Source organism: Anas platyrhynchos, chromosome 4 (genome assembly GCF_047663525.1).
Source record: "Anas platyrhynchos isolate ZD024472 breed Pekin duck chromosome 4, IASCAAS_PekinDuck_T2T, whole genome shotgun sequence".
Lineage (NCBI taxonomy): Eukaryota > Metazoa > Chordata > Aves > Anseriformes > Anatidae > Anas > Anas platyrhynchos.
In genome coordinates, this window is record NC_092590.1 from 5,281,664 (window position 1) to 5,309,165 (window position 27,502).

Sequence of the window (27,502 nt, forward strand, 5' to 3'; positions counted from 1 at the left end):
TTCAGCTCTACCAAAATTGATTTTACATTAAAAGGGAGGGGGGAAGATTCAGCATACTCTTGCTAAAAAACACTCAGCCAGAAGTTGTGTAGTATACAGCAGGAATACAAAAAAAAATAAAGTAAAATAGAAAAATCTGCTACCACTGGTACATGAAAAAAAAAAAAAAAAAGTTACTCTTTCTTTTATCAGTATTAGTTACTCTTTGCTTTACCAGTACTGGTATGCTGATAACCAAGACTGTTGGTTATCAGGGTTTTATCTTATCTTTGAGCAATACAGGAGTTCCCAGCTCCTGTTAAGAACATCTTTGCAGAGCAAACACTGCAAAGCAATGCTCCTCATGTCCTCATGAGATTGTACCCAAGTGAGAAAGAAACATGTCTCACTATATGAAGGCCTAACACCACTAAAAAACTATTCATTACACCTTACCCTTTAGGACATAGTGTCATTAGGCTTGAATAGATTCCTCACAGAACCTGCAAAGAAATGAAAAAAGGTATTTTGTCAGAAACATTCTCTGAAGGGAAAACTTATCCAAGTACACCATCTGCATAACACAGATATGGATTGTTTTCAGTCCTAGATGAAATCATATGTCCAAATTCATTAGAATGTCCCTTTCTCCCCTTTACTATCTATTCTTCATATGCTTTATCTATTTCAGCTACAGTTATGACAGCAGAAGTATATTTCTAAAAGATTAAATATTTAAACTTCCATCTTCCTAGAAATGTTTTAGCTCAGTTACAAGTCTGCTGGCACAAATGACAAATTTGCCAAGCTGGAGTTTTCTTTTAAACAAATGGAATGTTGCAGAGAATGCCCCCTTTAAAAAACAATGATATTTAAATGAAGAAGATCAACATATACATTAATATAGAAGTGTCCCATTGTTCTATATGCAACTACAGCATTATAAAGCACTTCTGCTGTTATGCAATAATAATAATAATAATAATAATAATAATAATAATAATAATAATAATAATAATAGTACTCTTACCAGAACAAAAGAAAATCATATAAGGAGGTTTTACTAAAACAGTGGAGAGGTCATGTGCCAAAAACTCTTTGCTTAAATGTCAATATCTCCAGGCAATTAAGAAAAGTTGTTTAGTGCTATATCCATCATCATTCTACACCAGTAATATGTTCTCCTTTTATACATACTACAATCACCTAAAGGGAGACATTGTAAACTATTTTGAACCAATTTTCTGTGATACAGTAAACAAAGAAAACAAGTCCCTTCATTCATCTACTCTCCAACAAAAGGTCTTAAATTAAGTAGAAACTCTAAAACATGATGTACCTCCATGATTTTGAAAGACTTAAAAAAAAAAAGGCAAGCCAAACAGCCTGAAACACAGCAGCATATAGGCAGAAATGGAGATTCAGTCGATCCTGGAGATTTGTCACAGTTACCTGTAGAACTTTTGTACAAGCAGGATGCAGAGGTCTAAGCAAAGCACTGTGCAGTTGCTATTCAAGGCAAATCTATGATGATGAAGCAAAAGTTTCTGTTTCAGAACTTTTTAGAAAAGATAAAAATGCAGTGAAAATGGCATTTGAATGCAATCTCTTAATTATTTCCTTTCCTTCCTCTCCTAAAACCATTTCTGGCCCATCTTTAGGCATCTTAGTCTTTTGTGAGTACTTTCAAGCAAATCTTTTTTTTTTTTCTTTCTTTTTTTACTACGAAGTACTTTACAAGCAAAAACAGAAAAACACTGGTTAATGAATATAATCTCTCTCCACATTTCCAAGAAATACTAAATTAAAAAGCTAAAAAAAACATACTTAAGTGATATTGCTCTTCACAACGTTCACCTGAGTGTCCCATCTCTTTTTAATATTTATTTTTTGAGTTCCAGGAAACACATTTTATTGAAGTGATTTTAATTGAAGTTCTTCAAAGCATTGTTACTTCCTAAAAGAATGTAAATACCACATTATTTATAAATAAATTCTATTATCCCTGTTTGACTTCAACAATGTAATCTTGCACAAAGATGGTAAATTGTTTGTGTGGGTATAGGCTGGGTCCATCTTCACTGCATAAAACTGCACAGGAGCTGAAATATTTGGATGTTGGTATCATAGTATTTAAGACATTGTATCACAACAGTGCCCATGAAGAGGGGAAATGCTGTCTCTGCAGGGCTGTGCCATCAGGCTCCTCCAGATCTAGGAAGAGGGAGATCTGAAGGGATGCAGAAGGGCTGTGCAAAACAGGGGCTAACTTCCAGGTCCTGTTGAACTTTTAAATCTCCACTTTGACATTATCGGTTCTGAGTCTGTTGTATCTAGGTTAATAACATTGGTTCTTCTTGGTTTTGTAAAAAAAAATAAATAAATAAATAATAAGATTTTACATTATTTTTACAATGAAAATAGATTCTTCTCACATGGGGACCTAAAAGATTCGCTTCTATTTATTCATTCTAGCATAATTATGCAATTTGAAATGTCAGGTGCTATGTGTTAATTCTCAAATGACAGAAATAGAGCAGAGTAGTGGCTTAGGGTAGGCATCATCCGCATTCACTAACTCTTTTCTCCCTTAATCTAGAGTTTCCCCATAATTTCTGTTGATAAAGTTTTATACAAATCAAACTAAGGAAAATTAAAGTCTGTGTTGACAAAACCAGAGGAACAAAAACAATGGTGACTTTTAGAGATGGAGCTCTGAATGTACTTTTATAGTATTCATGAATAAACAGAAGAACCATCTTATTGAATATTAATATTCATAAGAGTGGAGCTAAACAACATCAAGTTCTTCCTACTGACTGTTGCCTTCATCTAGAAGATTAATTAAATTATGTTCTGTAAGGGCAGAAATGATTTCATTTCAGAAGTAATTTGTAAAGGAACAGTCTCTTTATCCAAATGTTATCTTTAAGCAATAAATTCAGTAGCATTACTGCAGGCAGCATTATTCATATTACATTAATGTATTTGAGAGCCCGATAATTCTTAACAAGCTTAATACAAAGTCAAATTATTTAAATCAAGATTTTTGTTTAATATTAAAATATGCTGATTTGCGTTGGAAAATGAAGCTGGTACAGATCATGAACTAGAAAAAAAATAAAATTATTTCCTCCACTGTTTCAAAATGAGAAAAAAGCTGATAAGTAATATTTCATCAAAAATATTAATGTATTAAATGAAATACTTCACATTTTGAGCAAGTTTCTGGACAGTAGTCTTACATCTTCAGGCTGATGGATGAATTTAAGCCAAGTTTCATATTTCCTAAACAAGCATTTGTATCAGTGCTGGCCTTACAGACAAAGTGCAGTGACAGTATCACCTTATTTCTGTTTGGTAAGCAAAAGCCTTTGCTTATGTGATTTAAACAATGAATGTTTCAAACCATTCAGTAACTATTTTTCAACAACTTGAAAACAAACAAACAAACAAACAAAAAAACCCTTCATTTATGTTTTTATCAAATGCTTTGTTTTGCACATTCTTATGCCAAATGCTGAACTAATCCTTCCTAACCTCCTCCTCTTCCTTTCCTCCAATTATTCATACAACCCTACTAAGGAGAGGGCAACTCTCAGGGTCCAGGAACCACTCTATGCAGAAACCAATCTCCAGATAAGTCAATGCCCCAAATTATTAGGCGATAAATACACATACAAAAAATCTTCATTTCATCCTTACTCTCATTTAATCATTACTCATTACATAATTACTTCATTTCATCCTTACAAGAAACTCTCAAAGCCTCTGAAAATGTTCATTACCTGGGAAAATCATTTCTTGTCTTCTACTGGTATAAGTGCATGAATGATACCTTACTGTCCTCCAAAGGTAAGAATTACCTTAGGACAACAACATCTCTGGGGTTCAGACCCTTCAGGAACACTGGAAAGGTAATTTAATATTTCTAATATGGACAAAATCTTGCAGTGAAGAGTGGAAATTATTTCTATTTTGCTAGATTGACAAATTTACAAACCAAATATTTTTATTTGTTTTATGTCATTTGAAACTCATATAGCTCAAGTAGATCATCTTTCCTCCTGTGAAGATCAAACAGGTATCAACCTGTTTGTTGATTTATCCTATTTGGGACTAAATGGAAACTCAAGTAGTATTTTAGTTCGTGAGGCTGCAGCATCTTTAATCTTTGTATGGTAGGCACGGTAAAACAATCTATAGTATGTTCCATTTCAAGATTAAATACTTTCCAAAATCTTTAAATAACCCAGATACAGATGTATAAATCTAATAATTGCTTCTAGCTTACAATTCTACTCCAATACACAAAGTAATAGCTGATATTTTTCCATCTCTAGAGAGCTTCCAGCTCGGCAGGAAAATAGCGGAATACTAGTTAGCACTTGCAATGTGATTTATCTAACCTCAGATTATCTCTCCTGTTCAGACTTCAGGGGAGGATGACCTGCAGAACAAGACTAAACAAGCAAAACTGTCATTTGTGCTATTGAAGTAATATGGCCCATAAGTATATTTCTGTTCTCTTCTTTATCTCATCTTGGTAAGCAAACGTCTCAAGGAATGCATTTCCTCTTACTAGACATGGTCAGAAAGTAAAATAAAGCCTTGACTTTAGCTTTGCATCTCTAGGCCACATAGGAATTAGCCACTATCTTCCACTTTATCTCACTAAAGCAAAATTCTAATTTATTTTGACCCCTGAACACCTCACTTTTTTTTTTTTTTTTTTTTTTTTTTTTGGAGAGAGTATTAAAAAAATATCTCAGTTAGTACAGTGCCCCAGTGTTGGAGAAGCAATGAATTGTTCGTTGGTTTTCTAGAATTCTAGATTTTTTTATTGCTGACTTCATCTGGAATTTTATACAGTAGCAATGATCCACAATGAGAGACAAAGGAAATGAAAAATAGTGCCAGAAATATAGAGATATAACAGCAATTATTTTGATTGTAGTATCAGCTTTCAGTATTTAACATTCACTCTACAAAATATTATTTTTTTCAGCACTGTATACAAAGAAAGCTTTTTTATGCTTTTCTTAATCATGATGGCATTAAAGATTACAATACGAAACTACTGTTTTTTCAAGGATTATGTGTTCATTTAGGTTAGTGGGAAAAAAAAAGATGGATAGATAAAGCTGAAATTCTACTTAATTCTTGGAAACTTCAGAATTTTCATTTATTTCTGTGACATAATGATTTTTCATTGGTAGCTGAAGTACATTTATTTTTTTTTTTATTTTATTCCAGTTTATCTCTGTATTTGCAAAACAGTGTATTGGACGCACACATTGGCTGCATTTTCTAAAAAAAAAATTAAAATGTATTTTAATATATGCTTCACTCATTAAAAAGCAAGCTTTAAGTATGAAAGATGTCCATGAATATATGGACACATTTGTAATCCTTCAAAAACTGTCTATATAGAGAAAAAATATGCTACTTTTGCTTAGTACTTTGCAATTCCCCTGATGTGATTTTAGTGCTTAAAATTATTCTGAACTGATTTCTAGGCTTAAATATTCTTTTCAAGTCAAATCAACACAGCAAAGTTTATTAATATAAATATATCATATTTTTCCTCTGAGAATTTATCTCAGGCTAATGTTGTGTTCTATTATGGATAATTAAAGTGGCTCTAAAATATTATTTTTATTAAGGGAAAAGTTAATTTACTATGAATTTTTAACTAAGGGTCGCATTCAGTATTACTTATATAGATATGCTAATGGCTTGAAAACAAATTTCTGTTTAAAAAAATCTTCATCTTATTAGAATTCTAAGTCTAATTAAAAAATTACTAACCCAAGACAATAAGCCAAGGTACAAGATTCATTGTGGAACTATGAAATTTGACAGCTGGAACGTTTTGATGTGCTAGCTTTTTGGCATTGATTTTACTTTATATGCAAGTCACATCTTTATTTCATACTTTCTGTTATATCTTATCATTAATAAAAGCTTACCAGCCCTTTGGAACAATCCAAAACATGAAGAAAGAAAAAAAAAAAAAGTACAAAAAGTGGAAGAATAAAAAAAAAATAAATTTCTACAGCGCATCTTCCATCTTCATCTGAGTCCAAGAATTCCTCCAAGTTTGTTGTTATCGGCAAATTTGCTCGAAACACCTTCTACTCCTACATTCAAATCATTTATGAAAACATTGAAGAGGACTGGCCCTAAAATGTGGCCTTGAGGGACCCCACTAGTGACCATCCGCCAGCCAGACGTGGCCGCATTTACCACAACTCTTTGAGCCACAACCCTTTATGTTGTTTAAACCAAATCAGGATTTACGTTGTTCATTGACTTAGTAATGGCTTGTAATTAACCTACATTCAGGATCGATATCAACAATACTACATAGAAACCCAAATTCCAGACGTTTGCAAAAAGCAAACAAACACCATCCATACCTTCCTGAACCTCACTACAGCTAATCCCACAGCAGTGTAGCCCAGCATCAGCACACGTGTGCCCCGTGCCCTCAGGCTGGTGGGACAGACCTGCACACCCCAGGTACGGGTCCTGCCATACATATAGTGTTCCTTTAGGGCAATGCTTTGTCCAGACCCCACTAAGGTCACAGTATGGGTGGGGTGACGCCTCGTGTTGTCACATGGGGTTTGGGTCGCTGCCATTTCTGCTCCAAGAAAATTTTCCCTCTTCTTTCGAATTAATTATCTGAAGTGTAGGGTGGCAAATACATCAGTATCAGAACAAATGGATGCATTTGAATCAATGTAAAATGAAAGTCTTGTTGATTGGGAATGCCACAGATTTCATTTTTATATCTCAACAGAAATAAACCTTGAAGTCCCGTGGCAGCAATGTGCTGAATTACAGACACATTCCTAGTGATGCGGGATTGCAGTAACAACCTGCTCTAGGCATTCTGTGTAGGTCTATGTTGTGGTTTAACCCGGCCAGCAGCTAAACACCACACAGCCATTTGCTCACCCTCCCCCCTCCTTCTCTGGGATGGGGGAAAGAAATGGGAAAGTGAAGCCTGTGAGTTGAGATAAAGACAGTTTATTAAGACAGGAAAATTATTATTATTATTATTGTTATTGTTATTGTTAATAATAATAATAATAATAATAATAATAATAATAATAATAATAATAATAATAATAATAATAATAATAATAATAATAATAATAATATAACGTACGAAACAAGTGCACAATGCGCACTAATAATAATAACGTGTACGAAACAAGTGATGCACAATGCAATTGCTCACCACCTTCTGACCAATATCCCTGAGCAGGCACCCCCCCATCCCGGCTAGCCACTCTTATATATTGTTCAGCATGACGTCAGATGGTATGGAATACCTCTTTGGCCAGTTTGGGTCACCTGTCCTGGGTCTGTCCCCTCCCAGATCCTGCTGCACCCCCAGCCTGCCCGCTGGCAGGACAGAGCGAGAAGCTGAAACGTCCTTGGCTTGGTGTAAGCACTGCTCTGCAACAATTGAAACATCAGCATGTTATCAGCACTCTGCTCATCCTAAGCCAAAACATAAGCACCCTACCAGCTACTAGGAGCTCTTAACTCTGTCCTAACTGAAACCAGGACAGTCTATCATGTATGAGGCATTTGTAGTTTTCTGTACACAAATAAATTTCACTGATCTGGTTGCAGTGTCATAATAATTACTAATACAAAAAAAAAAATAAAATAAAATGTGCACACAGTGTAGTATTGATCAGAAAATCTGTCAAGGGTGACAGAGGAAGAAGAAGAACGTATATCAGAGTCCCTTTAACCTCTGGAAATGCTTTTCACTCTTTCTAAGAAGCTCATTAGATGTACGAGCACTTGGTCTTTGCCTTAGAGAGATTTGGTATTCGTTTCCACTGTTCATAACCTGTATGTGTTACATGGGAAATAACACAGCTTCAGTATTTGACATTCTTTGTTCTTTTAGCCTGCACAGAAATATGTTTATGTATTTGTATCTTTAGTTGGACTTTTGCATAGCACAGTCAAAGTAAATTTTCCAAAATGTTCAGAACTGGACTGGTCAATCCATTAAATGGCTTTTCTCAATAATCCAAACAAATTTAAACTTCACAAAGTTTTAAAAATAAGTTTCATAGTATTCCATATATGTATTCTGCCCATTTCCCATTATGGTATTTATATATTTATCATCGCAGTCATCACAGTCTACAACTTCCTCGTAAGGGGGTGTCGAGAGGCAGGAGACCTTTTCTCCATTAACACCAGCGACAGGACCCGCGGGAACGGGGTTAAGCTGAGGCAGGGGAAGTTTAGGCTGGACATCAGGAGGGGGTTCTTCACAGAGAGAGTGGTTGCACACTGGAACAGGCTCCCCAGGGAAGTGGTCACTGCACCGAGCCTGACTGAATTTAAGAAGAGATTGGACTGTGCACTTAGTCACATGGTCTGAACTCGGGTAGACCTGTGCGGTGTCAAGAGTTGGACTTGATGATCCTTAAGGGTCCCTTCCAACTCAGGATATTCTATGATTCTATGATTCTATGATTCTATTTATTTTTTAATCCCTTATAGGTTAGAAGGAAACCTACTGTTTGAATTTTCTGGATTTGGTGCAGAACACAGTTGCCAAAGTTCCTTGGAAAGCACAGCACATTTTCAACACATTCAAGATGATCTAAAAGTTGTCAGTTATTGACCACTAATGCTGATAAGTAGAAAAACAATCTGATTAGCACTTGATACAAAATCATTCCCAACACCCTATCAATTAGTATTTATGCTCCTGTCACTGAGTTCTGCATATATTTTTTTTTGACAGGCTGAATATTGAATATGAAAAATCTAATTTTTTACCCATCTTAAAACTTATTAAGAAGACAGATTATCTGTATGGCCCTAATCATTTCTTGACTAGTTTCTCATGAAATCTAATGATGCTTGAGACATTTAAAAATTATTTTGCATTAAAAAACAAATAATTTTCTAGTAATACTTGGCAATATCCTAATCAATGTGGCATTTATTTGTATTTTGGAGGAAAAATCTTAAGCACAGCTTAAAAATAAAACAAAAAGATGAGCAAAAAGTGATTGAATGTCACATTTTCTCTTTTATTCCTTAGGAAAGCAATTGTATCAGCCTGCACAAGCTTGTGGTGTATTGGCGTGTTTCTCTACAGATTGCAAGATCCTTTTCAGAGCAGAACTAGAACTCAGATGATGTTTTGAAAAAATCAAAATTCAAGAATAAATTCTGTGCTTGACTTCAAATATAATTCATTAAACACAAGGCATATCATACAATACAACGATATCATACAATCACACAACATTAATGACTTTGGTTCTGAGTTAATAATTCTTAGGTTAATTCAGAAAATTGCCAGTGCCAGAGGATAAGCAAGCAGTGGCCATAGAAGAGCACTGAGCCACAGGTATCACAATTTCCACCCCTAAGGTGACTGTAGCCCTCTGAATTCAAAGTCTGGAGTCAACGTCCAGGTTCACTCCAGTCAACAAGAGGAAGAGATGGGAAAAAAAAAAAAAAAGTCAATGCACAACGAGCTCTCTGTCTAGTAAACTTCACAAATTCTGACAATAGTGTAAGGAATGTTCCAGAAATTCGTGTCAATAGAGGGCTTGAAGGGTAACCTTGAGTCTCTGATATCTGGGGATAAGAGAAAAAAGGGGTTTCAGAATAACTGCTAACTATTGTGACTATTGCATGGGATGCTACGCAAGTCTCTGGTATCCGGCCAAGACGGACAAAGGAGAAGGAAAAGGACAAAGCCTGGGAGGAAGACTATGAGCCTTCAGCACAAGACACCCCCAGAGGGACCACCGGAATGTATCAGAGGGACTGATATGCATGTGCCAGTGGGAGGGTTTGGATTCCAGGAACTAATTATAATAACCCTGCCTTTTCTAGAAGTAGTAATGAATATGTATTAGCCTAGGAGCATAAAAACCAGCCACCTGATGTAACGTGTGTGTGTGTTGGAGAAGCCCAGACTCTCCATGCACCCAGCACCATTTACTTGCCTTTTATTGACCCCATAAATAAATCTTATAAAGCTAAATTGACTCGGAATTTATAACAATAGAAAAACAAACAAACAAACAAAACACAACACCTGAAATCCCTCCTGTCTCTGAATAAAGGCATATTGATCAGATGCAGTCACCACCATAAAGCATATAAGTAAAGAAGCATTCAGGTAGAAACACACCTAAAACCTAGCTGGAGAAATCCCAGTTCTCTACAACCCCTAAGGATGCCTGAATGCACCAGACCCTGTACTCACCACTTTGCTGACACTAAGCAGCAAGCACAATTGATTGATCAGAGGAAAAATAAAAAGACTGTGATTGAACTTCCAAAAGGTAAAAGTACTTATACCTGTCCTGGTTAAATACTCACAGTACACATTCTTCACCTTTCAAAGGCTTCCAAAACACTGTATGTGAAGGGTTCTCAGGAGACTCTCTTACAGCACTGTCCTACTCAGCATGGGGTTTCTCAATGATTCTTCCACCAATGATTCTGGAAGCAGGTAGCTGAAAATGAGTGGTTGGAGAGCTGCCTGGCAGAGAAGAACCTGGGAGTATTGGTTGATAGTCAGCTGAATATGAGCCAGCAGTGTGCTCAGGTGGCCAAGAAGGCCAACGGCATCCTGGCTTGTATAAGAAACAGTGTGACCAGCAGGGCTAGGGAAGTGATCGTCCCCCTGGACTCGGCTCTGGTGAGGCCGAACCTCGAGTACTGTGTTCAGTTTTGGGCCCCTCGCTACAAGAAGGACATCGAGGTGCTTGAGCGGGTCCAGAGAAGGGTGACGAAGCTGGTGAGGGGCCTGGAGAACACGTCCTACGAGGAGCGGCTGAAGGAGCTGGGCTTGTTCAGCCTGGAGAAAAGGAGGCTCAGGGGCGACCTTATTGCTCTCTACAGGTACCTTAAAGGAGGCTGTAGCGAGGTGGGGGTTGGCCTGTTCTCCCACATGCCTGGTGACAGGACGAAGGGGAATGGGCTTAAGTTGCGCCAGGGGAGTTTTAGGTTGGATGTTAGGAAGAACTTCTTTACCAAAAGGGTTGTTAGACATTGGAACGGGCTGCCCAGGGAGGTGGTGGAGTCACCATTCCTGGAGGTCTTTAAAAGACGTTTAGATGTAGAGCTTAGGGATATGGTTTAGTGGGGACTGTTAGTGTTAGGTCAGAGGTTGGACTCGATCTTGAGGTCTCTTCCAACCTAGAAATTCTGTGATTCTGTAAATATTAATTTGGAGAAGTTTTAGCATCTTCCCCATCTCAGTAGCACATATTAAGCAAGGAGTGTTGCCTACATATTCATTCTTAGTCCATCGCTCTCTAATTTCTAATCCCATGTTTCACAACGAGGAGCAGCCCAACGATCAAGCGCAGCAAGGACCTGGGCCGGCACCCCGGAGCCCATGTGGCCGCCTGGCACCGCAGAACTACAGCTCCCAGCACGCCTCGGGACGGAGCAGCCCACCTGACCCTGCGGGGACTCTGGAGCACCCCCCCCCACCGTGGCCCTCCCCTCCTCTGCTCGCTCTGCACTACGGCAGCTTCCAACGTCCCATCCTGCCCATGCTGTCTCTCTCCAGGTGCCCACACAGGTTCCGAGGGAGCCTTCAGACCGCCTCCCTGGTAAGGCAGCTTGTGCTGACGGGCCTGCTTCAGTGCCCCGCATCTCTTGCTGGGGGAGCAAGCTCTCCTTTTCTGAGAAGAACTTGCTTCTTCTTCCCAAACTGAACCTTCCCTGGCAAGGCCTGACAACCACCACCATAAGAGAACAGATGTTTTACTAAGACACACTGAGAAAAGCAGGGATGGAAAGGTAGTTGTCGGGGTGGAAGCCTTCTTCCTTTAAGGAGTCTATTCTCCTGTCCACGTTGGCTTTCATGCGAGCTGCCAGGCGGGACAAGCTCTGTCGTCCTGATGTGTCCTCCAGGCTGTAGAGGTGCCCCAGTGAGGAGAGGCAGCGGGTCTGCTGAAGCATCCAGGCTACCTTCTTCCTCCTGCCACACAAGAGAAACTGCTGAGCCCAGAGGCGCGGCTGTAGAGCACCAAACCAGACTGGGCAGGGGAAAGTGGGGTGGCAGCTGAGACACGTACACCTCCTCAGAGGAAGGGAGCTGGTGCTGAAAGGGCTGCCAGCATGGAAGTGGGCAAACGAAGAAGTGCTGCCAGGGGCAGCCAACCGCTACAGAGGGTGTGTTGGCACTACAGCACCGGGGGGGAAGTGATGCCAGGCACCAGCAGGAGAAGGACTATCGCAACTCTGAGCCTTCTCCTCATCACGCCCTCCCTCCCCCCGCCAACCTTAACCCAACCCCATCCCGTCCCTTGAGGTCACTGCCTTCCTTCCCCTGTTAAGCCCGTCCTCGCTGTTCACATCTCTCTGTTCCCAGCCACCCCGGCCTCATCCGAAACGTGCCAGCAGGTACATCCCTCGGCACAAGCTGCTTTCTATGCAAAGGCCCAGGGGCTGCCCAGGGGGGCAGCGTGAGGCTGCACTGGCCCCTGTTTGACCCACACGTCGTGCCTTAATGCCTCGGTCCTGCTAATGAGCTATGGGACAGCTTAGGCGTGGCCTGAAGTCCAGGCAGGCCTGGGCCTGAATGCCTGGCACCAGAATACTCTTCCTTTCCCACCAGAATACTCTTCCTTTCCCACGCTCTCCCTTCTGCTGCTTACCGAGCCTCTAGCGGAAGTGAGGGTGTTCTGTTTGTGTCACAAAGAGCACGCTGAAACCTTTCCCACAGAGACGTGACAAAGGCTCCGGAGCATGTCTGAGGGAATGGCTTTTTCAGAAGGCTCAGCGCCTGCCTGGTCATTTTCCTGGCCAGCCCCACGCATCCTAGGATACAGCAGACCTGCACAGGAAGAGGAAGCCATGCAGACATGGACCGCTTTCCCAAGCCTCTCCTCCTGCAGAGGCTGCAGAAACGTACAAGGGGCTGGCCATAGCAGGGACACCCCCTGCAAGAAGGGCATCACCCTGCCGCTTTACCTCCGCTTTGAGGCTTAAGAAGGTCGCCTTCTCAAAGCAGTCTAACACAGTTGCTGTCTTCCGCATGGAGTTCCTCAGGACCTCTGCTTCTCTGAGCTTCATAAGGGCCTTTGAGCAAGCACACAGGCAGCAGGTGAGCATCGGTGCAGAGCCCCCAGCTAGCTCCACCCTTCCCTCTTGCCTCCTGTGGCACCTGCCTTAGGAGGGCCCGCATCTCCCCATGTGATCCCTGCCCTAGCACAGTGCCCCGTGGGCTCAGAGCTCAGGCACCAAGGGAGCCTTCAGACTGCCTCCCAGGTAACGCAGCTTGTGCTGACGGGCCTGCTTCAGTGCCCCGCGTCTCTTGCTGTGGGAGAGGCAAAGCGCAGGAAACAGTCCGGCTCTGCCCCCACTGTTTCTTTTGGGAGGCCCCTCAGCGAGCATGTCCTGTTGCAGTGGACTCCAGGTGCAGTGCGTGCTGGCAAGCAGGGTCACTCACCATGTAGCTGTTGGAGACGTGCAGGTAGGCAGCCGCACACTCCAGCAGGTAGTAGAAGGCTCGGGAAGCATTGCCTGTTGCCACATAGTGGCGAGCCAAAGGCACAAGCACTGATTCAATGATGGCTTCGCATTCGCAGGAACACTTGTCACCGTCCAGGGTGCTGACCAAGAGAGCAAAGAGCAGATGAGCATCACCTGAGATGACCCTGCTCTCCCTACGGGTAGCAACAAAACCCTATTTCCTGCTGTCTCATCCCAGCTCCCACCCCACAGCCAGCCTCCTCCTCCCAAAGCTGGAGTCCCAGCCAGCAGCCAAATGGCAGAGCTCCATCTGTCTCCCCTGGAGCTCGCTCGTTTCCACAATCATCAGAACCTTGTCTCCTCACCTGAACTCCTCCTTCGAGAAAGCCTGCTGCGGCTGCAGGGCATTTGCACTACCTGGGAAGAAGAGAGCGTGTCAAGGGACTCCCCACGTAGCCCGGGCTAAGAGCTGCAGGCTTGCAAGGGTCCTGCCGAGCAGACCCAGGGCACAAGAGCTGCGGTGATCGTCCTCGTCCCCTGGCTTATCCCTGGTGCTGGGGACCTGGTGGGCCCCAGCCTGCATGGGCCTGGGCTTCCAGAAGGAGGGGGCTCCGCAGCAGGGCACACAGCCTACCTTCAGGGATGTGAGTCCTGTCCTTCTTCAGCTGTTCTCCAGCGAGCACCAAGGCCTCCCAGCTGTGCCAGTCATCCTCGTCAGCAGAGCCCTGGCAGTTTTCCCCGTCCTGGGGACTGGGGACGGCGAAGCGGTGGAAGGCCACAAAGTCCCCTCCGTGGCAGCGCCGGCATTTGTGCGCGTGCTTCTCCAGGAAGGCAGCACACTTGCGCTGTGTGCTGGCCCTCTGTCTCTTGGGCCACAGCTCGTAGGCTGCCTCCTGCAGCAGTGGGGCACAGAAGGCCAGAACGCCAGCCTGCTGCTCCGTGGTCTCCTTGCTTGTAGACGGCCTCTCCACCCCTGCAAGGCAATGGATGGTGGCCTCAGCCAGAGTGGTAGAGACATTCCCAACAGCCGCTGGGAATTTCCCTCTGCACAAAGCTGGTGGGGGAAGGCCTCCTTCAGCTACAGCGCTCCTGGGTCTACCTTACTGCCACCACTTACCGCTCCCTGCCTGCTGAGAGGTGGACGGCCCCTCTCGAGCATCTTGGATGTCTCTGGGCACCCCTGTGTCCTTCAGCCACTTAAGGATGTTGTCGCTCACCAGCCCATCCAACAAACTATTCATGTGCTGCCTGGTACAAGTGGGAAGGATGTGAGCCAGCAGCTGGGTGGTAAACACTGGCCCTATGATGGCTGCAAACTTCAAAACCATCTGCTTCTGCAGCGTGATCCGGTCCAGCTCAGCCAGTGCAATCTCTGTCAAGAAGAAGCAAAACGTCTCTCTCTTTTGTGTCCTGGAGCCTGAGCTTGGAGAGGCTGGACAGTTCCACCACAGGAAACAGGGTAGACTTTGGCCTCTCTTCCTCAAGATGGCACCTGCTGGGCAATTGGAGTCCAGGGGAATGTCTTCAAGATGGCTCCTCTCCTCTTGCAACCACAGGCAACAAGGCCCAGGGATAAGAGCTCCTCCACCAAGGATGGGGAGGGTACGATCCTGCGGGTACATGCGACCCGTGATGCGACCTACCAGAGCTGAACTAGGCTGACGCCCAGCAGTGCACACAGAGAGCAGAGAGCGCTTTCAGCACCTCAGAGCTGGACTTGGAGCTCCCCACAACTGCTGTGGGCCTCACAGCCCGGAGGGGGACATCTGTGCCCTTAAGCGCAGGGCTCTGTCTGCTCAGACCAGAGTCGCCTTCCTGGCAGGGCCCCCCAGGCTGAGAGGGTGCTTCTGCAGCATGCCGATGCCCATCCCCTCTCTCACGTGCACCCCAGGAAAGGACCCCAGCACAGCCGCAAACTCAGCCCCTCACCTTTCAAGGTGGCCGGCAGCACGGTGGTCTCCAGGCTGACGTCTGCTCTGATGGTGCAGACCCTGCCACTGTTATTCCCAGCACTGGAGCTTGAGGTGGCTGAGACAACGAGTGAAGCCTCAACTGCAGAAGCTGGGAAGAGAGAGAGAGAGCATGAACAAGGTGGGGCAAGTCCAACCTGTCACGGTTGGGTGCACTTCATGGCCCGCACCGAATGCGGTCAGTGAGCAGGGCAAACCGGTTTCCACTGCAATGGTTTTGTCTGCATTGCCCTTGCAACTCTTTTTCTGCCTTCGGACCTGCTGCCCAGCTGTACTGACTGAATATCCCGCAACAGAACACAGCGGTTGCTACCTTTGACAGCGCTCCCTCCCACAGCCAGGGAAATTGCCAGTGATAATCCAAAAGGCAAAGCCCATGCAGGCTGTCCCCAGGGCAACAGCACTCTGCTTGGCATTGCTCTTACAATTACTGCTCTTGCGTTACTGCCAAGCTCCTCAGTTCCCAGCGCCTTTGCGGGCATTTCTGGTTTTGGATTACACTTTCCCAGGTCTGACCCTCTCCTGCAGAAGGGCTTTCTTCTCGAGGGAGCTGGTGGCTTGCCAAGGTGACGGCAAGGTGTGCAGGAGCCCACACCTCAGCCAGATCAAGTTCTGTCCTGCTGCCAGATCGGACTCTGCCCAGAGTCACTGGAAAGCCACAGGACACGGTCATGTGTGTGTGTGTGTGGGGGGGGGGGGTGACGTGCAACAGCATCTAGCCAGTCCGCAACAAGAGTGCTTACCGATCAAGCCCTCCCAGTTGTCCTCCACTTTTTTGTCCTGCCTCCCAGTGCTGAACAAGAGCACGTTGTCGCGACGCAGGCAGTGCAGCAGTTCCTCACAGTAATATGGGATGCCAGAGCTTCTTTGGATCAGGAACCTGGGCAGGAGCAGACCCAGCAGTGACCAACACCAGGGAAGTATGGTGCAACACAGTTCTGATGGGCGAGTGGCGAGTCACTCAGGCCTCACAGGGTAACCAGCCTCTTTGTCACAGCTACGGCTCACTTCAGAAGGGGGCGGTCCTCCCACTGGCTTGGGCGTTTGGGACCCCTGACCCTACACTGTTTGCTGGAGTCTGTGGGGAAATGGTCGTGGGCAATGTCCAAAGCACAACACAGCAAGCCTGATCTTCCCTGTCCTCAGGAGCCCAGATCTGCTCTGGCAGCTGGCTGGACCCCCTGCTCCTGGGAATCCCTACTGCAGCCTGGCTACATTGGTCAAAGCCTTTTTGACCCACGCTGAGGCTTGGGTACCCATCTCCCTCTGCTCTCCTCTCTCCTCTTCTCTCCCTTTTCCTCCCTGCCTTGCCCTCCCTCCTCTGCAACAGCAAAGGGCTGTCACTGCCCACGTGCTGCGTCCTGGGAGCTGCCTATTCTTAGCTCACACCTGCTGTGGTGGTTCTTAAGGAGAAACCCAGGTCCTTGCTGGAGTCAAGGATGCTGCCAGAAGGCCCCGTGCTTCCTTTCCTGCGGGGCGACTTCCTTCCGTGGCAGCATAGGTCCAAGCCCTCCGGAAGAGCTCCGTGGCCTGCAACATACCTTGCTAGATCCCTGGGGATGCTGACCACTCCAAGGTCCTGGCAGACTTTCTGCACCACAGCTGCAGGTTTCAGCTCTTCCAGATGAAGACAGCTGATTCTCTGGGACGTTGTGCTGTCTGCTGCAGCTTTGAAAAAGCTCTCCGTTCTCTCGTGGCCAGGAGCTAAGCTCATCACCATAAAGAGCGTGACGCTTTGGAGCACGGGCCACATGACAGTCCAGGAGGCAGGGTCGATGAAGTGGGCGTTGTCGATGACAAATATGCCAAATTCTCCTCCAAGGGTCTGAAAAAAGCAGATGGTTCTGCGTGGAGTCTGGCGGATTCTCAAGCATCCTCTAGGGGAGGAGATGTAGCCTCTCTCCGGAGACGGAGAATACTCAGAAGTCTCTCCCCAGCCGCTTCCCTCTTCAGAAGCTTACTGGCTTTTCATTTCTGCAAGACTTTAAGGCCTCCTCGAACATCACTTCCCCTTCTGAAGAAGGGAGCTTGGGCAAAGGAATGCAGAAGGCGTCAATCCTCCTCCAGGGCACATAGCCTCCAACTTAACAGGAGGCGAGCTACGACGAGGCATATGGGGAGGGCGTGAGAGGGGCTTCTGGGAGGAGGGGCTCCTGGGCCCTGAAGGGCGGTGACCCTGGCACATCGTCCTGCTGCCCACTCAGGCTGTTCTGATGTGGAGCCTGCAGCGGGCAGGGTTGTTTTCTTTCCCTGACCCAGGTAGAAGGAGGAACGCTCACCTTCTGTAGCACTTCCCTGCAAGTCTTCTGCAACTCCCCTTTCATTTGAAGGTCATGCATCTGGCGAACCTCGTCTGAGATGGCAAACTGGACAGGAAAGCAGAGTCAGAAAGAAACATCATCCTGGGACCAGGCATGCCTATCCACCAAGCTAGACGGCAGAGCAAAGCGCCTCTGCTTTTGCATGAGGTCAGCGCAAGCCTCTCTTCACTGGCCTTTCCAGGGTGCTGACCAAGAAACCTGGCACATGCACAGGACATGAAGTCACCACAGACAAGGAGCCTCCCTGGACCCAGGAATCAGAACGGGGTGCTATGAGCACTGCAACTCCCAGCCCAGCAGAACACCCAAACAACCACCAGACTACCTCAGGAGGCCTCCCTCTCGCTCTCACCTTGACGAGGAAAATGTTGTTGAGGAGGCAGTATCTGCTCTCTGCTATCACCCCTTGGAGCTTGGCCTGCAGGGTGCGCTGCCAGTCCTCGCACGTTTCACCTGCCTGCAGTCCCAGGGCCCTGGCCACCAGCATACGGATGGCAGAGAAGGGCTGCCTCATGTGGGCCTCGGTCAGTTCCATGGTGACAACCCTGCGGTGCAAAAGCAAAAGGTACTTGAGCTGCAGAAAAGGCCCCCAGTAGCCCACGCCTGCCAAGACAGGAGAGTTAGAGACGCACGCTGCCTGGTTCTTACTGCAAAGGAACGCAGGGTGCACAGTCCCGGGGGTGGGGGCGGAGGGCCAGGCACAGGGCAGAGGCATCGCAGTCTTCCACGAACGTCAGGGGACGGGCATGGGAAGGGTCTCAAAAAACCCACTTACCTGTGCCCAGCGGCCTGGCCCAGAAAGGCCAGCTCAGTAAGTAAGCGGCTCTTTCCAGAGCCCAGAATGCCTGCGTACGCCAGGATGCGCGGCTGTCCCAAAGTCTCGTAGGCCTTCAAGCTGCGTTCAAAGAGGTCAATCTCCACCTCCCGACCTGTGAAGACCAACCAGGAAACAAGCTGTTGCAGCATGCTGAAAAGCAGGGCAGCATTCCCTTTTGCTGGCACGGCGGCTTCCCTCCACCACGTCAGTAAGCCTGCCTACACCCAGGCCTCCTTCCAAGCCCCTCATCTCAGCTTTGGCACCACTGCCTTCCTTAGAGCTCTAACAGAGCCGCCTGCCCACTGGCCACACGGCGCAGCTTGTAGGAGCTCTTTCCCCTCCGCTTCTCCTCCCACAGGCAACGAGATTCAGCCAGCTGGACGCAGCTCCCCACACTGATCCAGCCCAAGACTGGAGGGCACACTTGGAGACACTGCAGGCAGCTGCGCCCAAAAGGCATGCCAAACATCTCACTGCACCCTGAGCCCCAGAGCTCTTGCCGGCACCCTGTAGCTAAGGTGGTGTCTTCGGGCCTGTTGTGGTTTTGGCTGCGATACAGCTCCTTGTCTTCACAGGAGCTTGGAGTGTGCTGTGATGTGGTGGACTTGCCACCAAAGGAACGCCGAGAACACACTGAACTCTTGCCGAGCAGTGCTGGCACAGTGTCAAGGCCTCTGCAGTTTCTCATGCTGCCCCACTAGCCAGCAGGCTAGAGGAGGGAGGAAGGGAGGGAGGGGGCTGTGTGGGGCTCAGCTGCCTACCAGGGTTAACCTCCAGCAAGGCGCACCGCTTTGGGCAAAGGGAAGCAGCTGGGGTTCTGAAGAGCGAGGACTTCTCTACCTACCCAGCAAGGGGCGACGGTCCGACCTCCTCTTGGTACGATCCGTGTCAAAGATGCTAGAAGCGGGAGAAGACAAAACATGAGTTTCACTTAGTTGGTCAGAAGCCAGGGGATATAGAGCCTGCTGTGTTAGGGGAGGAGACCCTCCGCAGGTAACTGCTTTTCTTTCCAGCAGCATGCTGTCCGGAGCATGCTCCCCGGCCAACATTCCAGTGGACATGCCAGGACAGCTTCAAGCACAAAGAAGGCCAGCAGCCATGGCGGGACAGCAGAAGGTGTTGGGAGTCCCTCGCCAGAGGCCAAAACCAAAGAAAGCCCAGATGGGGCAAAGAAGCCAGGGTGTGCTGTTGGCTAGGTAGACTGCTTTGCCACCCTGGACAAGCAAAAGAAGCCTCTTGGAAAGGAGGACCTGTGTCACTTAGTGGCTCAGGACAACAAGCACCTGGCACCTTTGGCTCAAGTCTTTTGGTAGTTTTCAAGAGACAGCAACGTTAACATCCAAAAGGTCCTCCAACCCTGGCCCGGAGGGACAGCTGAGAACTGAGCAGGCAGACAGGAGGAAGAGTGGCCCAGTGGCCCACCTTTCCCCAAGGTGACATGACTGACCCAAAGCTTCCTGCGCAGAAGGAGCTGGGAAAAAAATCCTCCTTGCATCAGAATGACCTCTGCCTTAGCCTTGCACATAGTGAAGCAAACACAGGGCAGGGAGCCCAGCGGAAAGCCGCTTGGAAAAAGCCTGCATGGCTAGCGTGCGTCTCCAAAGCCAGGACAACCTTCCACACCCCACTGGCGTCACTCGCAGCTCTCTTAGCAGCAGGAGACACAAGGGCAGAAGGGCACAAAGCAGACCCATGCCAGGCCTTTGGATCTTCTTGGCCACAGGGAAGGGATTTCTGTGGGAGGCCAGGCTGGTCTCTTGCTGCACAGCTCCTCTTTACCAGTCAAGGTTGCACCCTTGGCTTCCCTTGTGGCCCCATCCAGATGGCTTGGAAGACACTCACCACTTGTTGGTGATCCCCACATATTGATAGACAGGGCTGGGATCTGTAACACCTTTCAACTCTTTCTTCGGCAACTCCTTGAAGAAGTAACTGGGCAGCCGAGAAGCCTTGTAGGTGTCTTCATCACAGGACACCAGCCTGGGGTAGTGCACCATCAAGCGGGCACCCAAATTCACCTTATGGCCAATCACTGCCATGGAGAGAGAACACATTGACATGGTTAGGAAAGCAGCCTTGCCCCACCCTTCAAGGCCAAGGGCTACTTCCCCTTGTTGTCCATAGGTGCATGCCTAGTGCACTGCACCAATGAGCACACAGAGCGAAGATCTTTTAATTAAGTAATTCATTATATAAATATATATATATATTATATAATAAAATAATTTATTATATAACTCTGCAGAGTCAGGTGCTTGGTGATCTTCCGCAAAGCCAGCACACCTCTGACTTGAATCACTGTTACTTATACACAGCAAACTTGTGAAAGTTATCTCTTTGGGTACTTTTGATTGGCTATTACAGCTCACCTAACTTATGTCTCCTGAGTTTGCACATTACAGAGAAAGAGTGGGGGCTGGGGAAGCAGGGACACACCAAATCCCACATTAGCATACGTTAGCATTTTGATGGGTACGATTTTTAATACGTTTACGACCCTTAATGAGCAAAAGGTTACTACAGATTAGTCTGGAGCTGTTGTTCTCCTCCTTGTTTTCACCTTTTGTCCCTTATCTCCCTTGCTCCTGCTAGCTCAAGGCTACCTGTCTCTCTGTTCCCATATTCTCTCACCTAAAAGACTATACAAGCTATAGAAATACTACACAAGCTACAGGCCTCTCTATATTCTTCAAGGTTTCCTTGTTTTTTTTTCCCAGCTTTGGGACTACACCCTCAGGCACAGGTCAACCCCGCAGCAGGGCAAGCGGACCCAGCGGGAACCGCAAGTCTCTGAGGCCATTCTCCCACCTCAGGTGGAGACCCGTGACATCTGGGCCGCTCTCGGCAGGCTGTAGCATATGTGCTTGCCCCAGCCTTCCCATCTCTTCATGACTGACATGCTTAAGCACACCCACGCCAGCCTCCCACTCTTCAGACTAAGGTGCGGTACCTGTATGTTCAGCCCTCTCCGGATGGCCACAGAGGCCGCAGAACATCGTCCCGGTGGTGACCCCAATAGACATTGCCCTGGCACACAGGGAGAGAAGCGCAAATTCAGTGGTGCCCCAGGCGCAGTCCTGCTCGCCCCGCTCTGCCACTTCCCACGTCTCCCCTTGGCACCAACCAGGGGGACCACAGCCGGTGCATGCCTTGGGGACTTGGAGAGCTCGGGGCACCACACAGCCCACCCACAAGGGACGTGGGGAGGGTGCACGCAAGATGGCTTGGACCCTTCCCCTGAGGCCCAATGGCTGCGACCTGCAGCAGGCCACAGCCCCTCTCACTAGTGGAGGAAAGCAGGTGCTACCCATAGAGCACCTACAATGCCAGCGACTTTGAGATTAGGCCCGAGCCCTGTTCCTGGCAGGCTCTGCTTGGAGGGACTGCGCCTGGCTGCCGTGAGCTAAGCCCAGGGGCCACGTGCTGCTTCTCAGGGTGCTGCCTCAGTCCTGCCAGGGACAAAGGAGGCCAAGCCAGGAGGCCACGTCTCTTGCTGGTCAGCCCCCTTGCGCTGTCCCAGGCAGCACGCATGCCCTGCAACACCGCCACACACTCACTCAAGATTCCTCAACGATGTGGAGCACGTGCTGAAGATCTGAAGAGCGCTGTCCAAGGCATGGGTGCTCTCGTGATGCAGCTTTGCTCCAGACATTCCGAACACACAGAGGAATGTGCAGCCCTGCAGAGGACAGATGCAACACATCTGGTTACAGTGCCTATGGCCAGCAGCTAATGCCGTTCCATTGCAGTTGCCAGGGAGACCAGTACAGCTGCAGGTCAACACAAAGCCACAGAGGACTGATCCCACCAGCAAGGCAGAGCTGCTCCTCAGTCCCTCTCCACTAAACAGACACAGGCCACCCTCGGGGGGTGGGATTGCTCCCCCACGCTCACCTTATCAAACAGAAGGCTTTTGTTGATTTCGCCCTTGTGAGGACTGATGATTGTTGAAATCATCCTGGTGGCATCACAGAGGCCCCTCTGAAGATCCATTGTGTTGGCATTTTCAGAAAACTGCAGCTGGATAAAGAGGCTGGTGACTGGCCGTAGCTCAGACCACAGGTGCAGCGGCATATCCACGTCCAGCTGGAAGTGAAGAGCACGACAGCTTTGCCAGCCTGTTCTCCCGGCGGTTCCTCTGGGCCCGTGCCACGTACCAAGGGAGATCAGGCATGTTGGCAATACCAGGTACTACTGGAGGAAGGGTAAGTCCTCTGCTCGGTGCCAATCGCAGGCCAGCCTGCGGCAGGCAGGTCATAGCAGAGTCATAGCACAAACGACAGAGGGGAATGTTCCAGCAACACTCCATCTTGTGGCAAGTACGGATGCGAGGGGCGACCCTCTGGCACGTCCCAGGGACTTGAGCAGAGTCATGGAAAAGACAGAGGCAAGTCCACCTCCCGCCACCCGTGCCTCTTTGAGGAGCAGCACAAAATGGGCAGATGCCTGGCACATGCGGCACCACTAAGCCTGGCATCAGGTCCCCTGGGTTCCCGCCCCAGGGTGCTTTTTCTTCCATTTGTCTGTTTTCACGAGAGCTCCACCCATGCAACGCACACCTTCTTCTGCCCTCCCAAAATGAAGCCTCCAGCAGCAGTGGCCTTACCTTCCTGAGAGCAGCTTCTGGTATGTACTTCTGCATCTTTGCTGCCGCTTTAGGATCATTGGACACGTGAAAAGGTGGCCTTTGGTGCCCTAAGGGAAGCAAATGCAGGCCTTCACTGGCAGGATGGGACTAGAAGGGGGTTGAAAGACGGGGCTGGCACTGGGCAAAGCAGAGCAAAGATTCTTTGGCGTTTCCTCCTGCTCCCCTCTGCAGCTGCTTGGCCAGAGCCGTGCCCTGGAAGGAGGGGATGGCAGCGACAGCCTCAGCTGAAGCACAGGAGGGACAAAGGCACGAACGCTGACTGAAAGGTGGAAGAGGGCAGGGGGAGTTCCTCCCTGGAACTCTGAAGCAGGCAGGCCCCATTTTTCCAGCCAGTCTCAGAACATGGTGAAGCAGGGACTCACTTAGCCTTTCCAAACGCCGCATCTTCGTGTGTTGGTCAAACTGGCCTGCAGCATCTTCGCGTTCTGATCCAGACATGTGCTCCGTCCTCTGAACCTGCAGACACGCAGAACAAAAGTACTGCCACTGGCCTCCCCAAGGAGCCCCGGGAGACACAGCCTGCCCCTCCACTCTCACTTTCCAGAGAAGGGCAGAACCTCTTGGTGCAGCAAGCCCACCTCTCTGGCTTTTCAGCTGGGACAGAAGTGCCTCCTCAGAAGGACCAAAGCCACGCAGGCATCACCCAAGCATGCCCCAGCTCTCCAGGACAGCTGCGCGACCCACGGGGAACATTGCTGGTGGGGCCCACACCCTTCCTGTGCTTCCCTCGGCCAGTCACACCAAGCAAGCACTACCCAGAGCTACCCCTGAGGTGGAAGGGCAACTGCTTCAGCTCTCTACCAACCCTTACAGCTACAACTCTCTCCACATCCAGCGCCTCAGCCTTCTAGCACCTGCCTCCTTCCCTCTCAGGTGCGGGTCTTCAGAGAGGCTCTAGAGGCCAACCCGTCTACCTACCTTCAGAACCCGTTTGCGACCAAAAAGCCTGGTCTGGATCTGTTCCTGCTCACACAGCTCCCAGCAGGTGGGCGAGACAATCACTTCACTTTTAACCGCAAGGTTTTGGGCCATCATAACTTCATCCAGGGCGTTGCTGCAGATGAAGTACTGCTGATGGTACCTGTCTCCAGCAGACAGTATGGTCATTTTCCCTGCGGAGATCCCTGGGGAGAGAGCAAGAAGCAGCATTGACACCGGGGAGCAGCAGCAGTCAGCAGCACTGGAGAGTGCCAGGGCTGTGCACGTGGCACAGCTGACCCTGCAGCGCCCATACCTATCTTCAGGTGGAGCTTCTGACCCAAATGCGTGTCACGACTGCCATGCTTCTTCTGGATTTGTTGGCAACACTGCAGCACCAGGCTGATGGTCTGAGGCAGCTGAGCTTCTGATGCTCTCCACACCACCAGCACAGCATCCCCTGGGGAAAGTGAGGGGAAGGGGAAGGCTCTCCTGAGGGACAGCAGCAAGTGGCCAGCTGGCGTGCAGAGGAAGACGGGCTTGTGGGAGGGCATCCTCCTGAAGGACAGCACCCTGGCCACAGGGACCCCTCCTCTCTGCCAGACCAGCCACAGCACCAGCCAGGGCAGCAGGGGAAGAGGGTGGGTGGCGGGGGGACCCTCTGCCCAGCACTCCTCCGCAGCTGCAGCAGCCCAGGGACACCACCAGAGGGATTGCTGCGTGGCCAGAGAGCTGCTCCATCAGGCCAGAGCACAGAGCAAGCGGCTCCCGCGGGAAACACTGCACAGCAGCAGGACATGGAAGCAGCCTCCTCCTAAGGACATACCTCCAAACTTCAGGATGTCTCCTCCAAAATCCAGCACAACTGTGGAGAAAGAAGGGAAGGCAGAGTTATGGGGCGCCTTCTTCCGGAATCCGTGGGGCAAGCCACCTGTAGCCACAGCCCTGGCCCCTGTACAGTGAGTTGGGAGGCCACACAAGCACAGTACAGTGCAAGCTGGAAGGCACCTCTGGAGAGTATCTGCTCCGGTCCCGCACCCCGTCTCCACTCAAGCCGAGCCACTCAGAGCCACCTGCCCGGGGCCACGTCCAGATGCCTGGTGAAGATCTCTGAGCGGGGACACTTGCAAATGCTGCCAAAGTGGTGGCCACCACATGCTCACGGTCAGAGACATCCCCCAGGATAAGGGGCTCAGGAGGGCCACCAAGTGGGTCACCTTGTCATAGGAGATCAGGGTAGTCAGGAGGCACCTAGCCTTCAAAATCCCACGCCAGCTGCTTCTGATCCCTCCATTGGAGGCATGTGCCATGTCACAGCACTCAGGATCACCTGCTCCGTAACCTGCCCTGATACTGACATCAGACTGACGGGCCTGTAATTCCCTGGAAAGTCCTTCCAGCCCTTCCTGTTGCCTGGAGGCACGTCTGCCAGCCTGCAGTCCACTGGGGCCTCCCTCATCACAATGGGCAGCAGAAGAGACCTGCTGCGCTCCTCCCTTGCCACGGGAGCCCCACGGCTCCCACTGTCCCCCCAGGCCACAGTGAGCTCCACAGCCCTTCCAAGGAGGCTGGAGCAGGTGGTGCAGCAAGGCTGCCTCTGCCCTCCGCAAGCAACCTCAGGGCCCGATACACAACAGCCTGGCAGCATGGCTCTTACCCTCCAAAAAGTCGCTCATGTAGTCATTGAGTATTTGTGCCAGCTCGTCAGCACCTCTGTCTGTGCCGCTCTGCTGGACACACTTCTGTGACAAAGCAGTATAACCTGCAGGAAGAACAGGCAGAAATCAGGACATGTCTACGTGGGCCACAGGGCCTGGCAGCCAGTCCCGTGCTGCCAAGCCTAAGCGCCTGTCAGTCGCTGCATCGCAAGAGAAGCCAATCCGTGCTCTCTTTAGCCATCACAGCAGGAGTCCGCAACAGCGACAAGATAGCTGTGCCATCTACGGGCCAGGGCCCCTGAGGGCCTGGTGTGTCCCAATGGTTAGAGGTTGGACTCGATGATCTTGAGGTCTCTTCCAACCTAGAAATTCTGTGATTCTGTGTGATTCTGTTTCCGGGGAGGCTCTACCGTGCCCAACCCACCTGAAACATCTGCTAAGAACAGCACTCCCATGATCGTCTTGGGGATCAGGTTCTCCCAGGCGAAGTTCTCAGAAAGAAGGAGATCGGGGAGGAGGAGCACGCTCCTTTGCCCCATCTCAGAGTACGGGCACTCCCGCTCCCAGGCAGATGCCATGGTCAGTGCCCTGTGGTACCGGGGTACCTCAGCAGAAGACAACCATGCCCAGCTGGGAGGGAGGAGATGAAGACCCCTCAGCACCGGACGGTGCAGTGAGCCTGGGGCCTTCTTGAAGGACAGTTTGGTCTCTGCCCCCATGGGTCATCACAATCACCTGGTTGTGATGTCATTCATAGGTCATCGCTTATTGGCTGCCCTCCAGCAACACGGTGGGCTAACCGTGCCATCCTCCATAGATCAATGCCTGCTGAGCAGCAGCCGCTGTGACCCCGTGCAAATGTAGAGAGCTACTTCTTCCAATGAGGTTATTAAAAAAAAGAAAAAAGTACAAATAGGATTAAGACTGGAAGAGGGTAAAGAACATTCATATATTCATGACAACATTCACCACCAGAACCTTCCAGAATGGTTGCTCAGTTCTTCTGTTCTGGGGGGGTGGTTAGGGGCTGGTGGCAGGGAATGCAGGCTGCTGGTCAGTTAAGTCAGTGGACCACTGACACAACCAGAATGAAGAATGCTAATACATAAATAAAATTCAGAAATTATTCTATTCTGGCTAGAAAAGTTGTTTCATGTTTTTCCATCCATCCAAGAAGAAAGGTTGAAAACAACAGTGGCAACGTGAAGGTTAAGAGAAGAAGAGATGAGGAGTGAAGGATGGAGGATGAGGATGGTAACATAAGCAGCAAACGGTGGTTAGTAATTAACCTCTTAGAAGAGCACTAGAAAGAGATATTTAAGTAGGAGATTTGTTTTGTTTTGAAAACACTGGCTTGTGCTTTTAAGGATCACCGATTATCTGAACTGTTTGCAAGGTCACTGCTTGAAAACTGGAAAACTTGTTCAATAAAATTAACAATTCTGTATTTTGAAAATGATATGGTTTAAATATTAAACTTCATAAATGTTATAATTTGTGTATTACATTTATGAATCCAGTAGTTCTTAACTGAAAACAACCAAATGTTTTAATTAAGGTTTAATAGGAAATAAATGCATTTCAACTTTCCAAACTCGTTTTTCAGCAATTTTAGCCTACTGTAATTCCAATTACTTGATTCAAATCATGCTTCAGTCTGGTGTAACAACAAAATCAAGTTTAAC

At 48.3% G+C, this 27,502-nt stretch overlaps 1 protein-coding gene across 2 annotated transcripts; it reads right to left on the bottom strand.

Annotated features, from left to right (window-relative positions):
* Window positions 1-11,736: 11,736 nt before the first annotated feature.
* Window positions 11,737-26,463, bottom strand: LOC140002389 (adenylate cyclase type 10-like). Of its 2 annotated transcripts, XM_072036824.1 has the most exons (25): window positions 26,242-26,463; window positions 25,817-25,921; window positions 24,986-25,024; window positions 24,476-24,619; window positions 24,160-24,365; window positions 23,604-23,697; window positions 23,200-23,288; window positions 22,488-22,679; window positions 22,151-22,272; window positions 21,544-21,620; window positions 20,436-20,625; window positions 19,438-19,490; window positions 18,552-18,705; window positions 18,129-18,321; window positions 17,735-17,821; window positions 16,997-17,280; window positions 16,199-16,335; window positions 15,415-15,546; window positions 14,603-14,857; window positions 14,120-14,458; window positions 13,851-13,902; window positions 13,463-13,625; window positions 12,985-13,092; window positions 12,669-12,847; window positions 11,737-11,989 (listed from the first exon to the last, which is right to left on the bottom strand). In XM_072036824.1, exons 1-25 carry the CDS (start codon window positions 26,393-26,395, stop codon window positions 11,776-11,778), a joined length of 3,762 nt encoding a protein of 1,253 aa, XP_071892925.1. In that variant the 5' UTR covers window positions 26,396-26,463; the 3' UTR covers window positions 11,737-11,775. The 2 variants fall into 2 exon arrangements, with proteins under 2 accessions (XP_071892925.1, XP_071892926.1); XM_072036825.1 differs by lacking the exon at window positions 14,603-14,857.
* Between the last annotated feature and the right edge of the window lie 1,039 nt (window positions 26,464-27,502).

Bases quoted from the DNA above. Each gene is read 5' to 3' on its own strand.
- LOC140002389 (XM_072036824.1), bottom strand. From the start codon at position 26,395: ATGGCATCTGCCTGGGAGCGGGAGTGCCCGTACTCTGAGATGGGGCAA. The intron at 22,273-22,487 runs GTGAGCGTGGGG...TGTCCTCTGCAG, and splicing joins AAAGCCTTCTGTTTGATAAG to GGCTGCACATTCCTCTGTGT. The intron at 19,491-20,435 runs GTGAGTGTCTTC...TCCCGCTTCTAG, and splicing joins GTGGGGATCACCAACAAGTG to CATCTTTGACACGGATCGTA.